This window comes from Bombyx mandarina, chromosome 20, assembly GCF_030267445.1.
Source record: "Bombyx mandarina strain Sakado chromosome 20, ASM3026744v2".
In the NCBI taxonomy this organism is placed as follows: domain Eukaryota; kingdom Metazoa; phylum Arthropoda; class Insecta; order Lepidoptera; family Bombycidae; genus Bombyx; species Bombyx mandarina.
In genome coordinates this window covers 5503086-5517592 of record NC_143226.1, presented here as the reverse complement: position 1 = coordinate 5517592, position 14507 = coordinate 5503086, and the positions used below count along the sequence as shown (strand labels likewise).

Sequence of the window (14507 nt, the reverse complement as noted above, 5' to 3'; positions counted from 1 at the left end):
AGAAATCAACCTGAAATACAGAGGACTCTACTGGCTGCTTGGCAGAAATTCCAAGCTGTCAGTAGATAATAAGCTACTCATCTACGAAATGCTCTTGAAACCAATTTGGACATACGGGATTCAACTATGGGGTTCGGCGTGTGACTCTAACATAAATATCATACAGAGGGTTCAAAATTACATCCTGAAACAAATATCGAACTGTCCGTGGTTTATAAAAACATCGGAGATTCATGAACACCTCAAAATCAGGACTGTTAAACAGGAAATCAAGACCTGGAGTATGAAATACAGAAAAAGGCTAGAAATGCATCCTAATAAGCTTGCCACGCAACTAACCACACCGGACCTAATAAATAGGCTTAAAAGGCGACAAATCCTAAGTCTTGATAGACACGGTTGACAGAGTGGAGCAGTCTCGATGGAGATTTTGCTCTGACCGTCTAACAGCTCTCAACACATCTGCTCATAGTCTAGCTGACTGATTGCAAGATAAAGAAAAAAAAAAAAAAAAAAAAAAAACTTTGCAAATTTGTAAATACACGCTCTGTAGCAATGTACGGACATATAATAATATGAAGAAACAATAATAGCATCTACAAATACTTAAGTACTACGTGGTACTACATTTACTAAAATTAATACAACATTTATTAATTAAATTAATGAAATTGTGGTTTTAAAGTTTTAGGGGTGTATAAAAAATGGGGGGCGCTGAAAAATTCTTGATTTTCAAAGGGGGCGGTAAAAGAAATAAGTTTGATAATCACTGCACTACACGGTCAGCTGCTGCTTGTAGTTTCCGATCCGGTGGTAGATTCTGCGAAACACGGCTCTTGTTAGGGTTCGTGTTAGCAACGTCGTCAGGTTTGAGCCCCGCGAGCTCACCTACTAGTTAAGGTTACGCTAATATAGCCTCTCAAGGCTCTCAGCTTAGGTAGGAAAAAAAAAAGGCTTGGGATTTTTTTTTTAATCCCATGGCACCCAGGGCACTTATGATTCGGTTTCGGAATTTATCTCGTTCGACATCTGGCAAGACTAATCAAATTTCAACCAACAAAAAAATTGCATCCAATTCAATTGTTTTTGCTGCAGATATGTCGTTTAATACAACACAACAAAGGAAATTATTAAATAAAAACTGATGCATTAAATGTAAACCCACCTAAAATGCATTGGGGTTGAGAGAACAATGAACGAAGGCGCCGCGGAATGCTCCGAAGCTCTGGACCCTCGTGTACAGGTGAAATAAATCGATATTCTGAAGGTAACGAGTTCATAAAAGGAACAATTTCGGAAAGTGACAAATCAGTATATACCGTTAACCGACTAAAAAATTCTTATTCAAAAGAAGGCTTTTGTTCGAAGTTTGTATTTCACACAGTAATTTTTCTTTTACGAATAAAATAGTATATTAAAGGCTTAAGTTATTATTAAGTTGAAAAAGTTTCAATTAATACTTATTTATACGTATACTAAAATAATATTAAAATTCTACTTCAGTTTACAAGATAGTTGAATTAATATAGACGAAATAATCAAGCTTCTAAGTATTAAAAATTTTCAGATTGAGTTAGAACGCCTAAACACTGCAACTGATGAGATAAACCGTTTAGAAGTTGAATTGGACGAGGCTCGGCTCGCATTCCGCAGGTTGCTGGCTGAAGGTCATCTAAAGATACAGCAACTCACAAAAAAACTAGGAACCAGTGTGCACAAAGCTAGGCCTTATTATGAAGCTAGATTTAGAGCTAATATTGTAAGTATGAGAAAAAAACGTATGATTGACTGTGTAATATGAATTGTGGTACTTCCTGTCAGTAAAAAAATTAAAAATAGTTTAAAAATTAAATCTACAATGGCTTTGGATTGTCAGATCTCTTGTTGATAAGTATAAGTTTTTGCTGCCTTAGTTCCTGGAGCCATGAAATATGAATCCAGTAAAATGGAATGCTTACTTCAATTTTTATTTTATTTGTTACTATTTAAATCCTTAAACTAGGGCAATGCAGCATGAGATATTATGACTCGATATTAGAAGTGACATTCACATTTTGAAGTCTGAAGGATCTCGAGTGACCATTTGATGGTATATGAGCTGATTTAAAAACCAATTCAATGCCAACTGATAATTTAATTAGAAATTTCTAAATGACACATTAATAAATTTTTGAAACCATTGTGGTCTAAGAAATTGGATGTATAATAATGAACTCTCACTAAATACATACTCAAGCTAGACAACCAATTTTTATTAAGAAACATACTCTATTACTTTGATAAGGAAGGAACAACCTTTACTAAAAATCTAACTGTCATAAATTATATATTTCTATAATTACTAATAGGAAGGCAGATTCATCTGGTGGGCATATTTAAACAACCAATCACAACGGTCTGTAATCTAAGTAGGAAGATGCTAAAATGTAAAACTTTGTTACATAATACTTTAATATTCATTACAGACATCCCAAGAGCTGCAAAGCGCTACACTTGCTTATGATAAAGCAAACAGTGCCCATGCAGCTGCTAGGGAGATGGTGTACCTTGCCGAGCAGGGACTCGCAAGACTGGCGGAAGGTTCTGATGGGGGCCTTACTCTCGATCCAGCATGGCAGGAAATGCTTAACCACGCCACTCATCGAGTCAATCAGGTATGCTAATAATATCAAATTTATATTTTAGGTGGTTTTAAACTCAAGTGGAGAATTTAATTTCCTCTGCATAAACTCGAGATTATTGTAGAGATTTAAATATGGACCATAAAGTAAAGATCAAATGAAACTAATGTATAAAAACGAACGAAACATGTCCTAGTGTTCAGGGTTAAAAATTAGCTTATTAAACTCGTAACCTAGAAACTATTAGTTCACTAAAAAGAATGGTACCAGATCGTTGTCTCTCGATGGAGCCTTGATCTACTGTTCGCACTAATAAAAATTTGTCTGTTTGCGAGGCGGAAGCAGACCGAGCTCACGCGACGGTGACGCAGCGAACCAAGGCCGCGTCACACCGGGCGGCTACCACACTCGTGCAACAATTACAGAACTCCCTCAAAAGGCACATAGCCAAGTCCCGGTATTTCTTCTATACTTTAATACTTCTACACTTCATTAATGTTATCAAAACTCGGGTGAATTAACAGAACGTATTTTAATATTTGAAAATACTTATGAACCACATGTAACTGACGGAAAAAAATTGAGTACAAATATTATTGCTAAGTACATCCTGGTCATACATGCAATGTAACACAGTATAGTATTAACTGACATGAGGAATCAATACTCTTGTGTTGCCATATGACGCTATGCTATTTTCAGTGGCAAATATGCAAAATATGATGTTAACGGTAAGTTGATAGTTCAGAGAATGCTGTTAATATCAGTTAATTCACGACGAGTTATTAGTAACTAAATTAACTGTAATATTGCATAATAAGTAGTCTTTTTAAGGCTTCTCTAAGCTCCCTCTTAAGCATGCACTTGAAATTAGTGGATAAAAAGCTTTAACTTGTTAAAAGATTTAATCTTATTTTCATTTAAGCTATTAAGGCTATAAATTTAACCTATAAAATAGATCATATTTAATATTTGGTAAGAGCTACTCAATTTTTCATTTGTTAAACGATATATGGTTAAACAATAAAAAAAAAAGAGTCCTTATGTTTGAATAACATTACTTTAAAGCCTCCCAACAAAAACTAGCAATTCATTGCTCAGTGTTTAAAACTAACTGTCAATGTTAAAAAGCAGTAGATTTGACAAAAATAACTTGAAAATTATTATTATTGAAATTCTCACACTGTAACACAGTTTGGATACTGTGATTGCAATTTTTGTTTAAAATATTATACTTAAAGTTTTTAGTTGCCAAATAACTTAGATCAACTAACTTAGCCACTGCATCTTTTTAGAAAAGTGCTTAATTGATGCACTACACCAGCGGTCGGGGAACCGGGGAAAATTACCCCAAATGGGGTAAAATGAAATTTTGGGGGGTAAAAATGAAACTTTTGTGAGTAAAAAGTATATATTGAAGTGAAACTTCTTTAGAATCGTTAAATTTTTAGTTATTGTTTTCTTTTCAAAATTATCATGGGGGCTATATTATTATAATATGAGAGATACTAAAAAGCAGCGATTTCGTTTTTTTTTTCTTCGCCATGGGGTAATATCAACTTACACAAAAATATTTTGGGGTAATAATTAAAAAAGTTCCCTGACCGCTGCACTACACCATTTGCAAACCTGAATGATATTACCATCTTTGTTTTGAGAAGGTTATATATAAAAACCTTGAACCAATACAATGTTCTACTCGTTTTTCTTAAATAGCTTGTATATAGCAATAAGAGAAATAAGCTTTTAACATTAGTCTTCATTCGATTGCTTCATTAGTTTGCACAAATTAATTTCTCTTCCGCAGGCCTACACCGACAAGACGGGACTTGCTCGCACTTGCACTTTGGTACAGATTTTATTTTTTAATGCATGTCTTCTTTTTCAGTAGATAATTGCATGTTACATAAATTTGGCAGAATTTTTTTTGCATGTAAATAAATATTTTAGTCGGACAAATTTGTGAAATATCAAATGAAAATGATGGGTGGACCCCACCATGTGTTAAGTGGTTACTGGAGCCCATAGACATCTACAACGTAAATGCGCCACCCACCTTGAGATATCAGTTCTAAGGTCTCAGTATAGTTACAACGGCTGCCCCACCCTTCAAACCGAAACGCATTACTGTTTTACGGCAGAAATACGCAGGGTGGTGGTACCTACCCGTGCGGACTCTCAAGAGTTGATTTTGTATTAAATATTTGTTGTAAAGTTATGTCTTATTTCTGCATTACTCTATTAACGATTACTGTATTGTAAATGTAAAAAAAATATATTGTAAATTAATTGCATAATGTTGTATTTTAAACTGAACTATCATAGTCAAATTGCTATGATTTTTTTTTTGACAGACCGTATTTCGAGGAGAAAGCTCGCATCAACACGGCTTTGGAAGCTCAAAAGGCCAAGATACAAATTCTGGAGGAGCAAGTGACGGAAGCAAAGCAGCAATACTCATCTGCATTGAGGAACTTGGAACGGATATCCGATGAAATACACAAACACCGGTCCAGAAGACAATCTGCTAGAAACGGTGAGATAAATACAAATTTATTATTAATATTTTACTATATTTGTATATATACATGGTGTAAAGAGAATGCTCTTATAACTATGCATTTACTAAACTAAAGTGAACGAAAATTATATTTTTATACCAAACTAATATAACCATAAACACTTGTGGTTTATGCATGTTTATAGACACATGAACTGTCTCGGGTATAATTTAAGAATTGAATATATTGCCACTGGCAACTATAACACCGCAGGAAGTCAATTGCCATACTTAAAAAACAAGACGATTCAACCTACATCGTTTTGTGTTTGTTATCGAGAAAAATCGCAACACTAGAATCACTAGGACTGCCTTTTTTTTAAAGGGATGTCTGACCTGGTAACTATGACCTTTAAGTCGTGTCTTAATTTATATTCTTATTTTTATGAAAAGTGATAATATGGAGTGAAATGAAATGAAATGAAGGTGATTAATTTGAGACATTAAATGAAATGAGATGATATGGGATGAAATATAATCTCAGTAAAATGGTTAAAATGGTTAGTAAATTTACGTCCAGCGGCTTTGTTCCATTTTCCCACATTTGTGCACTGTCACACATATTAAACAGTTAATAAACCACCGTTATTACACATTTAAACCTGAAGAAACACTAAATAGACAAAATAAAACAAAAATCACACAACTTCACTCCTCGCGTTCCCGCTAAAAAGTCCACTAGGGCTGTCCATGATATCATAATGTGGACCTCCCGCAGACACCGACCGGTCCACGGCGACGGACACGGCCAGCGACAGCAACACCGCGGCCAGCGACAAGCTGGAGGAGCTGTGCGAGAGCAGCTCGGAGGCCAACGTGCGCGAGTGGCTGCGGCGCGCGGCCGAGGCGCCCCCGCCCCCCGACACCTGGACAGAGATAGAGCTCGACTGCTCCAGCCCCGAAGAGGTCACTATATCACTAACTCTAACTCTAACATTCAGTCTACCTCTAAAATTAACTCTAACTGTAATACTAACTATATCACTAACTCTAACACTAACACTAACTCTAAGACTAACACTAACTCTAACACTAACACTAACTCTAACACTAACACTAACTCTAACACTAACACTAACACTAACTATATCACTAACTCTAACACTAATACTAACTATATCACTAACTCTAACACTAATACTAACTCTAACACTAATACTAACTCTAACACTAACTCTAACACTAACTCTAACACTAACTGTAACTCTAACACTAACTCTAACTCTAACTCTAAGGTCCATATCTGACTGACACAGCCTCGATTTTAATCCTTCTGCGGTCCTTAGACTTATGTAAGACTATATGTCCAATGTGGAAACTGGACCTCACAGGGTTAATATTCACTTATAAATATTTGAAACGGCTATTTTACTTAGTTATAACACTTTCAGACTTGATTCATTCTTAGCATTGCTAAATACATTTCGGAATGTCAGCATAGAGCCCTAAAATTATTTAAGAAATTAAAGGCAGGCATCAACTTGGCTACGTCCCTGGTATTGTTGACGTCCATGGGCGACGGTTACCGCTCACCATCAGGTTGGTCGTATGCCTACTAGGGCTATAGAAAATATGCACCATACCAACCCCTTAGATCCCGCTAGTCAGATCAATGTTACTAAGCAAATGCAGGCTCGCACTCTTCAAAATATAATTGTACCATGGTTCACTTGCGGACCAAATAATAATAATAATAATATTGGTTGGTTCGAACAAGTATCAGTTGAATGGAATATTTGAAATGTATTCAACTGATTCAATTTTAATAAATGTATCTTTTTTATTTGATCGGTTTTGTTAATTTTAAGTATGTTTCACAAATGGACTTGTTGTCTGAAAAAAAAAAATAAAAAAAAAAAAAATCAAGGCGATGTACGTTGAAATTAATAGACGAATATAAATAGTTAAATTAAATACGTGCGCTGAAAATCGTATGAAAAAATAATGTAGCCTTTAACGCCGATTGTTTATAAAATTAGCATCGCACTCGTGAACGTTGACGTCATTGTTCAACATCACGTGTCCTCTGTCTAAATGCTCAGAAGTCTGATGATGCTGCAGATAAGTGGGGCAACAACGTGTCTTTATTACATTTTATTAGACATCGAACAAAATCTACTAGTAGGTAAAAAAAATATTAATAGCTTATCTGTAAAGTCGGTTTACGGTCGATAGTTTTACGTGATGACGTCAGTAGCAGAACTTCGAACTGCTAGTTCTGACGTCACGCGAGAAGAGAGATAAATGTGTCACTAGCCAACGTAACGATTGTGCTTCTCTATCGCTTGTTTCGCGCTCTCGCTTACACCCTTAGGCGAAACGTGACACTTTTTCGTGCGTGCGGCCGGTGTTCAATCGATTTATCGAAAAAAAGTACTTACCGATTTTGGAAGTTGTTATCCAGAATTCGTTATCTATTAGGTTTTCTTTGGGCGTGCGTTGAATTTTAAATATATTATTAGGTGGGCTTCGAGAAGTGCTCCCTGCGTCCCCGGTCGACTCCGGAGAAACTGTCGCCGCCGAGCCCCCAGGAGTCGAAGGTGTCCGCCTCCTCTCCGCGCCGCATCATCAGGTCGGATCGCGGCGCCTGCATACGAGCTGAATTGGAGAAGGGCCGGAGACAGAGCTTGGACGCCCTGCTGCATGATACGGGGGAGAAAGTCAAGGAGATGTTCCAAGGTCAGTGACTGCTAGGACAGTACCAACAATATCTTGGAAATAACATTAACAAAACATGAGGTTTCTCCTTTCGTCACACATGTGAGGCTGTCATCGCGTTTCAAAGATCACAGTAGAACTCACATTGTGTGATCACAAGGTGATTGACCAAAACCTGTGTCCCCAATTGAGACACTTGAATGGAAGCGTGCTGTATCATGTGGTAGTTTTCCAATTTATCGAGTGCTCCGAGTTTATATTAATTAATTATTTCCTTATCAAGTGATATATTTATTGAAAAAATATAATAATATGATAATGAAGCAGATGAGTTATTTGAGCCATTAATAAAATATCTGATGACAGGCAGTACTTTTGAGAGTGCTCGATTGTGCGAAGCGTTGCTGTAGTTGGAACATTCAACGTTGAGCATTATGCCGCGTAATGCGCTCTTGTGCTGTAATTGGAAACCTACCAATAAATCCATAGGGTAGAGCTACGTGAGCTCACCTACTCGCTCGGTGAATCTAGTATGAACCTTCGAGCTCAATAGAAAGGCTAGAAAAAAAAAAAAAAAAAACGTGCGTTGTCGTGCAGGACTGTCCCTGTTCGGCGAGCGACGCGGCTCGGGCTCCGGCCGCAGCACCCCGCGCCCCGCGCACCGCACCTGCTCCCCGCGGGGATCCTCCTCCGCTTCAGACGACACCGACAGCCTCGCCAGGTTCGGCTTCAACTTATACCCTTTCCTCCGGACACTATAGAAGTTAAATTTAAACATCTAGTATTACTGGTGGTAGGACCTCTGGTGAGTCCGTGCGGGTAGGTACCACCGCGCCGCCTATTTCTGCCGTGAAGCAGTAATGCGTTTCGGTTTGAAGGGCGGTGCTATACTATACTATACTGAGACCTTAAAACTTGTATCTCAAGGTGGGTGGCGCTATTACGTTGTAGATGTCTATGGGCTCCAGTAACCACTTAAAACCAGATGGGCTGTAAGCTGGTCCATCCATCTAAGCAATAAAAAAAAAATTAAAACAAATCTAGTTTGTATGACAAGATTTTTGAAGTGAAACTTCTTTAGGCGCGTTGAGAGTAAAATTTAACTCGTGACAGATTCGGTACGGTTCCAGAGTACAATTTAGGACGACTGCGAGTGAGAAAATAGACAGCGTCTCGCGAACCACTCGACCTTGGAGAGAGGAAGAAAGCGAGCTAGGTCATTTCTCTTATATACATTCTGTTTACGGGCGTCGGCCACTAGATGGCTCGTTATTAGTTTCTCAATGCTACTGTAGATGGCAGTAACATATTAACTATTTTATTTTTAACGAAGGATTTAAAAAATATATAAGAAGTTTCACTTCTGTCAGGTGCACCAAGTTGCAAGCGCACCATTATGTTTTTCCATCATTTTTAATGAATGTCAAAAATATCTAGAATCAACGCGCGTTGCAAGAGTCTAGTGTGTAACCATTCAAGTATGTAAACAGCCTTATTTAAAGTGCTTCTTCAGCACTACTGTCTTGTAATTAAATACATCTTTTGACACAATAAACCAGACCTTCAAACTGAATACACGTATTATTTCAACTCTTCTAATCCATCGTGACCAGACCACAACACAAGAGAATAGTCAAATAACCAAGCGAACACATTTCATAACTCTGTCTGTATGTAAACATTTTTATTTTTATTTTCCAGCATTGAGATGTTAACCGATGATCAGATAGCCTCTCTAATGCTGGACGCGCAGCTCGAGGCGGTGTGCGAGCGCCTCGCCGGGGTCGGTCTGCCACCCAACCAGCGCTACTGAGCGCGCGACACCTTCCGATACGCCAAGCTCCAAGCCAAGCTTATCCACGGCCATGCACTTACAGCAATACTGGTAGGAGTAGCGAAATGGTAACACTTGTTCGCATTACATTGAAGCTTTGCAGTACATTGCGGGCGCAGTATGAACTAAGTTTAGCTATTACATTAAACATTATTGCCTCAAAGTTATCTAAAAAGTAATTTCAGTCAAGAACTTAGCCAAATTGAAGGCTTGTTTTAGCGAAGATCGTCTTCCGTGGAAACGCAACGTGGAGCCAGCCCGGATACTTGTGAAACTTATCCGAGTGATACTGACAGAGGCAGCGAGGGCAGGCACGGGGCAGGTGTGGCCCATGGACAGAAGGGTTAAATAAAAGAATTGTATTGTTTAACATGCATAATGTTGCCGAAAAACCATGAAAAGGTCAAATTTTTTTGGAAATCCTCTACATTCTGAAGCACATTTAATTTCTGATATATGGATATGTTAATTCAAATCGCGCATAGCAGACGTGTATCCTATAATAAAATACAGTTTCCAATCGTAGCTACGTATGAATATTAGTTGATACACTTGAAAACATTTACACGTGAAATATTAATAAATCTAAATATGTCAGATGTCAGAATTATATGTCAGAGTAGCTATTTTTTTTATATTTGAGACTTTTACAAAATATGATCTCGACACTCAATACAATTCGTGGATCGACTAAGTTCAACTCAACCATACTCGCCACTTATATTTCATTCTACCCTACCTTTCATTCTATAATTATAATTTGCGTAATCACTGGTGGTTGGACCTCTTGTGAGTCCGCGCGGATAGGTACCACCACCCTGCCTGTTTCTGCCGTGAAGCAGTAATGCGTTTCGGCTTGAAGGATGGGGCAGCCGTTAAAACTTATATCTCAAGGCCTATTTACGTTGTAGATGTCTATGGGCTCTATTAACCACTTAACACCAGGTGGGCTGCGAGCTCGTCCACCCATCTAAGCAATAAAAAAAAAACATTCACTCACTGACTCTCTCAAAAGCAATGCTAAATGTAAGTAAAAATCTTATAGTACAATGAAAATACTACATATATGTGTTGTTAGCTACGAATAAATGTTACAAAGTTGTTTCAAATGTTGAAACTCTACGATCCAAAAAGAGACAGGCGTATACATGTATAGAGTTTAACCTGTGCGGGAAAGAGACAGAATGCTTCTGAAAAGTCACTTCACCGGCGCAAGTGTTTTTCATAAAAATATATTTGACTTTGTTGGACGTAGCACAGACCTCACTTTGCAGCTTTGAGGCATGAGATCAATGTAGCTTCACAGTAGAAACGGGCAGGACATCAGTACCTACCCGTACAAAGCCATAAATTGTATTCAAACTAATAAAACTTATTCGCTGAGAGCTAATTGTAGATTGTTATATGCGATGATAGCCTTCATAAAGAAACATAATAATATAGTATCGCAGTCGTAAATAGTCGTAATGGAGTCGACAGGCAGGTTTTGTATTATATATTATTGATATGTTATTATATTATATATATTATATAATAGCTATACCCGTCCGCTTCACTGGGCATTTAAAATTAACATTATTATTTCTCACCCCCACAAAGATTCTCATTATAAACGCCCCCGCAACTGGTGTAGGGAGTCCAACACTCATACAAATATTAGCCTATCCATTAAGTACATGTATCTTCTACATGGATACCAAGTTTCAAGTCAATCGGATGCATGGTTCAGTAGTTATAACGGAACATCCGTAAAAACCACTGTAGATTTATATATTAGTATAGATTATGTTTTTGTTAATCTCAGTATTATTAAAAAGTTTTGTTCATCAGCAAAATTTGCCATTGGTCGTGATTACAATTTTTATAATTGTGTTATTTACAATAATTATGTGATAAGTAGATAAAGATATTTAATGTCTCAATTAATTTGATATTAGAGACATATCTGTGGCCATTTGAGCCTTGAGAAAGTATTTTAAATTTAATTAACTAAATATTAATTATTTATTTTAACCCTAAATGAACTGTTTTTTATAAAATCCAATTTTTTTGACTCAGACAATTTCATAGTATAGACAATTTTGTCACTATTTGAGTATAGAGAATGTCTTAAAAAATTTTTTTATTAATTATTTATTTAATGAATGATATTTTAAGTTTTTTAATTAATTCCTCTAAATACATGACAATTTTTTTAAAATGTAAAATCATTTTTTAAATACTCTATTATTTTGTCTTCCAGTGTAGTACAATTAAATGAAAGTAAATAATTTTTTTTAGATATTAGTGTTAGTGATTAGTTTGTTAGCTCAATAGTGAAATAGAAATAGTGTGGTCACAGCTCACGGTCGCGGTAACCACAATACGCTATCACTGTTCGTTTGCCATTAGGGTGACCACGCTTATACACGACGCATGGAAAATAATTTTAATGTAATCTAATTTGATTTCATATGTTTTAAAAGTTTATGAATTATTGATTTAAAACAAAAGAAAATGAATAATAAATAGCACATAATAGATTTCGAATGCTATACAATTTTCTTGATCAGTTGCTCAAAACGACGCGAATAATATAATGGTAATAAGAAATGCGAGCTAAAACCGCAATGGTAGTTTAAGAAATGTTTGTCTCACAAACAAGAATACTTCTTAATGCCATTCACCGAATGCTTACATTTCAATGGCGTCACTAACTATCTTGCGTCTTGAATATCGTGGCTCACACTACAGTGTGCTTATTGCGAGTTGTTTAACGTTCTCGATAGCGTAAAAGTTAACTCACATTTGTTTGCAATTGGAACAGCGCCCCTAGCGGCAAACGTAGGCAAACGTTCCAACTCCATACAAATTTGAGTTAACTTTTACGTTATCGAGAACGTTAAAAAACTCGCACTAAGCGCTCAGGAGTAGCTTTGTCTTACACGATTGTTAATGTTCGCCATAAGACATAATATAATATAAAGCTTAGTACACATTTGTTCGTGCTAATATAGTTAAAACTTTATAGCTGTATATAAAGGGTGTGTTTTTTTTTTGCTTTTTTTTTATCACTGATTTTACGTGACTCGGTGATGCAGTAGATAGCGCCCTTGACTGTTGCGCCTAGGGTCGTGGGTTCGATTCCCGTATCGGGCAAACATTCGTGTGATGAACAAGTTTGTTTGGTCTTTGTCTGGGTGTTTATTATTTAAATATATGTATATATTTAAACGTATATAAGTATGTGTGTCAGTCTTTGGTACCTGTAACACAGGGAATTCTAAATTGAGGCCGGATGACCGCGCGTGATTTTTACTTACTGGTGGTAGGACCTCTTGTGAGTCCGCGCGGGTAGGTACCACCACCCTGCCTATTTCTGTCGTGAAGCAGTAATGCGTTTCGGTTTGAAGGGCGGGGCAGCCGGTGTAACTATACTTGAGACCTTAGAACTGATATCTCAAGGTGGGCTGTGAGCTCGTTCACCCACATAAGCAATAAAAAAAAACCCAGCTTATTTATTTATACCATTAAAATGTCAGTTTTTTTATTTGTAATGTCGAAATTACGGTAACTCACGCCTTCACAGGCCAAGAACTGTCGTTTCGATCATAAGTTTACCCTCTGCGCTCTGTACGTCATTACAAGTACTAAAATGACTTTAATAATGACTAATAATTAATTTTAAATGGCGCTAATTTTAATTGTGTTTGTAAATTATTTTTTTATCGAAAGAAAGTACAATCAGTCACAGCTGTGAAGTTACGTTATTAGTAGTAGTAATGATAGATCAGAATAAAATATGACGCTTAAATAGAAATAGAAAAAAAATTAGAACGCCTGTAGAATAGATTAGTAGACAGAGAGATTATTTTTTCTATTGTCCGATCCAAATAGTGTTCCTTTTATTTAATATACTTATAGCAAACTCAATTCGAAGACAAATTTTTTTTTGATGTGAAACATCTATAGCCGCACGTAAAACCGATTTCTGGCGTGGCGACGCGTCGCCATACAGTCTATATGCAGTAGTGTGTACGGTATGGCGACGCGTCGCCATGCGCAATCGACTGTGCGATTCTCTCCCACTCGATCCGGTGTTAAGCCATCTCTCTCGCTACACTGAGCTCGGATACCTATATACTCCGTAGTGTATACAGTGTTGTTTACTACAGTACACATCACCTGTGTTTTACTTGAAAACAAATTATTTTTTCGTAATATTTTATTTTATCATTATGTCATATTTAGTTCCTATCACAATCTGTTCTTTTCTGCATATTACTTTTAAAAAATAATGTCGATGTTTCCCATCTGCCAGGCGTCCCGTGACGGCTCACATTTCTTTTTTAATTGTACAATAGTAATTGAAGACCTAATTCCTCAATTAAAATTGATTAGAAGGTACATGCTTTTATATAATAAAATTTTAATAGAAACTACATATTTATTCGTCAACTTTATGTATTACACATATCGAGGGGTGAAAGGCTTGAGCGACTTAAGCGCCATTTCGCTTAATACGCGTCATTTATCATTGTAATTAAAGGTCCCTTTTATTTGGTATCAGCATCAACAGTTCGATGTTTTTAATTGAATTTCAATTAAGTTTACTACGTCAAATAGCTGATGAAGTTTTTATAGTATAATGTTTTTCCAAAATTTTCACCATTACTTAAATGGCTCGCCTGGAAAGTTGCACAAAATGTCGCTTTAACCAAATAGACCTTTTCGCCCCTCGACATGATAATCCGAAGAGCGCTGTAGATGATAAGCCTTCAATAATCTTAGTTTAGTACGACTATAGCAATAATAATGAATAAATAGTGAATAGTGAAGTAATAATTGTGATTCA

The 14507-nt window shown here is 36.6% G+C and overlaps 1 protein-coding gene across 1 annotated transcript; it reads left to right on the top strand.

The window, feature by feature from the left end:
• Positions 1 to 1015: 1015 nt before the first annotated feature.
• LOC114247884 (SH3 domain-binding protein 5) lies at positions 1016 to 11690 on the top strand. Its single transcript, XM_028180960.2, has 9 exons — positions 1016 to 1243; positions 1568 to 1759; positions 2466 to 2654; positions 2957 to 3078; positions 4976 to 5157; positions 5900 to 6087; positions 7644 to 7860; positions 8437 to 8560; positions 9541 to 11690. Exons 1-9 carry the CDS (start codon positions 1193 to 1195, stop codon positions 9650 to 9652), a joined length of 1377 nt encoding a protein of 458 aa, XP_028036761.1. The 5' UTR covers positions 1016 to 1192; the 3' UTR covers positions 9653 to 11690.
• Positions 11691 to 14507: the final 2817 nt, after the last annotated feature.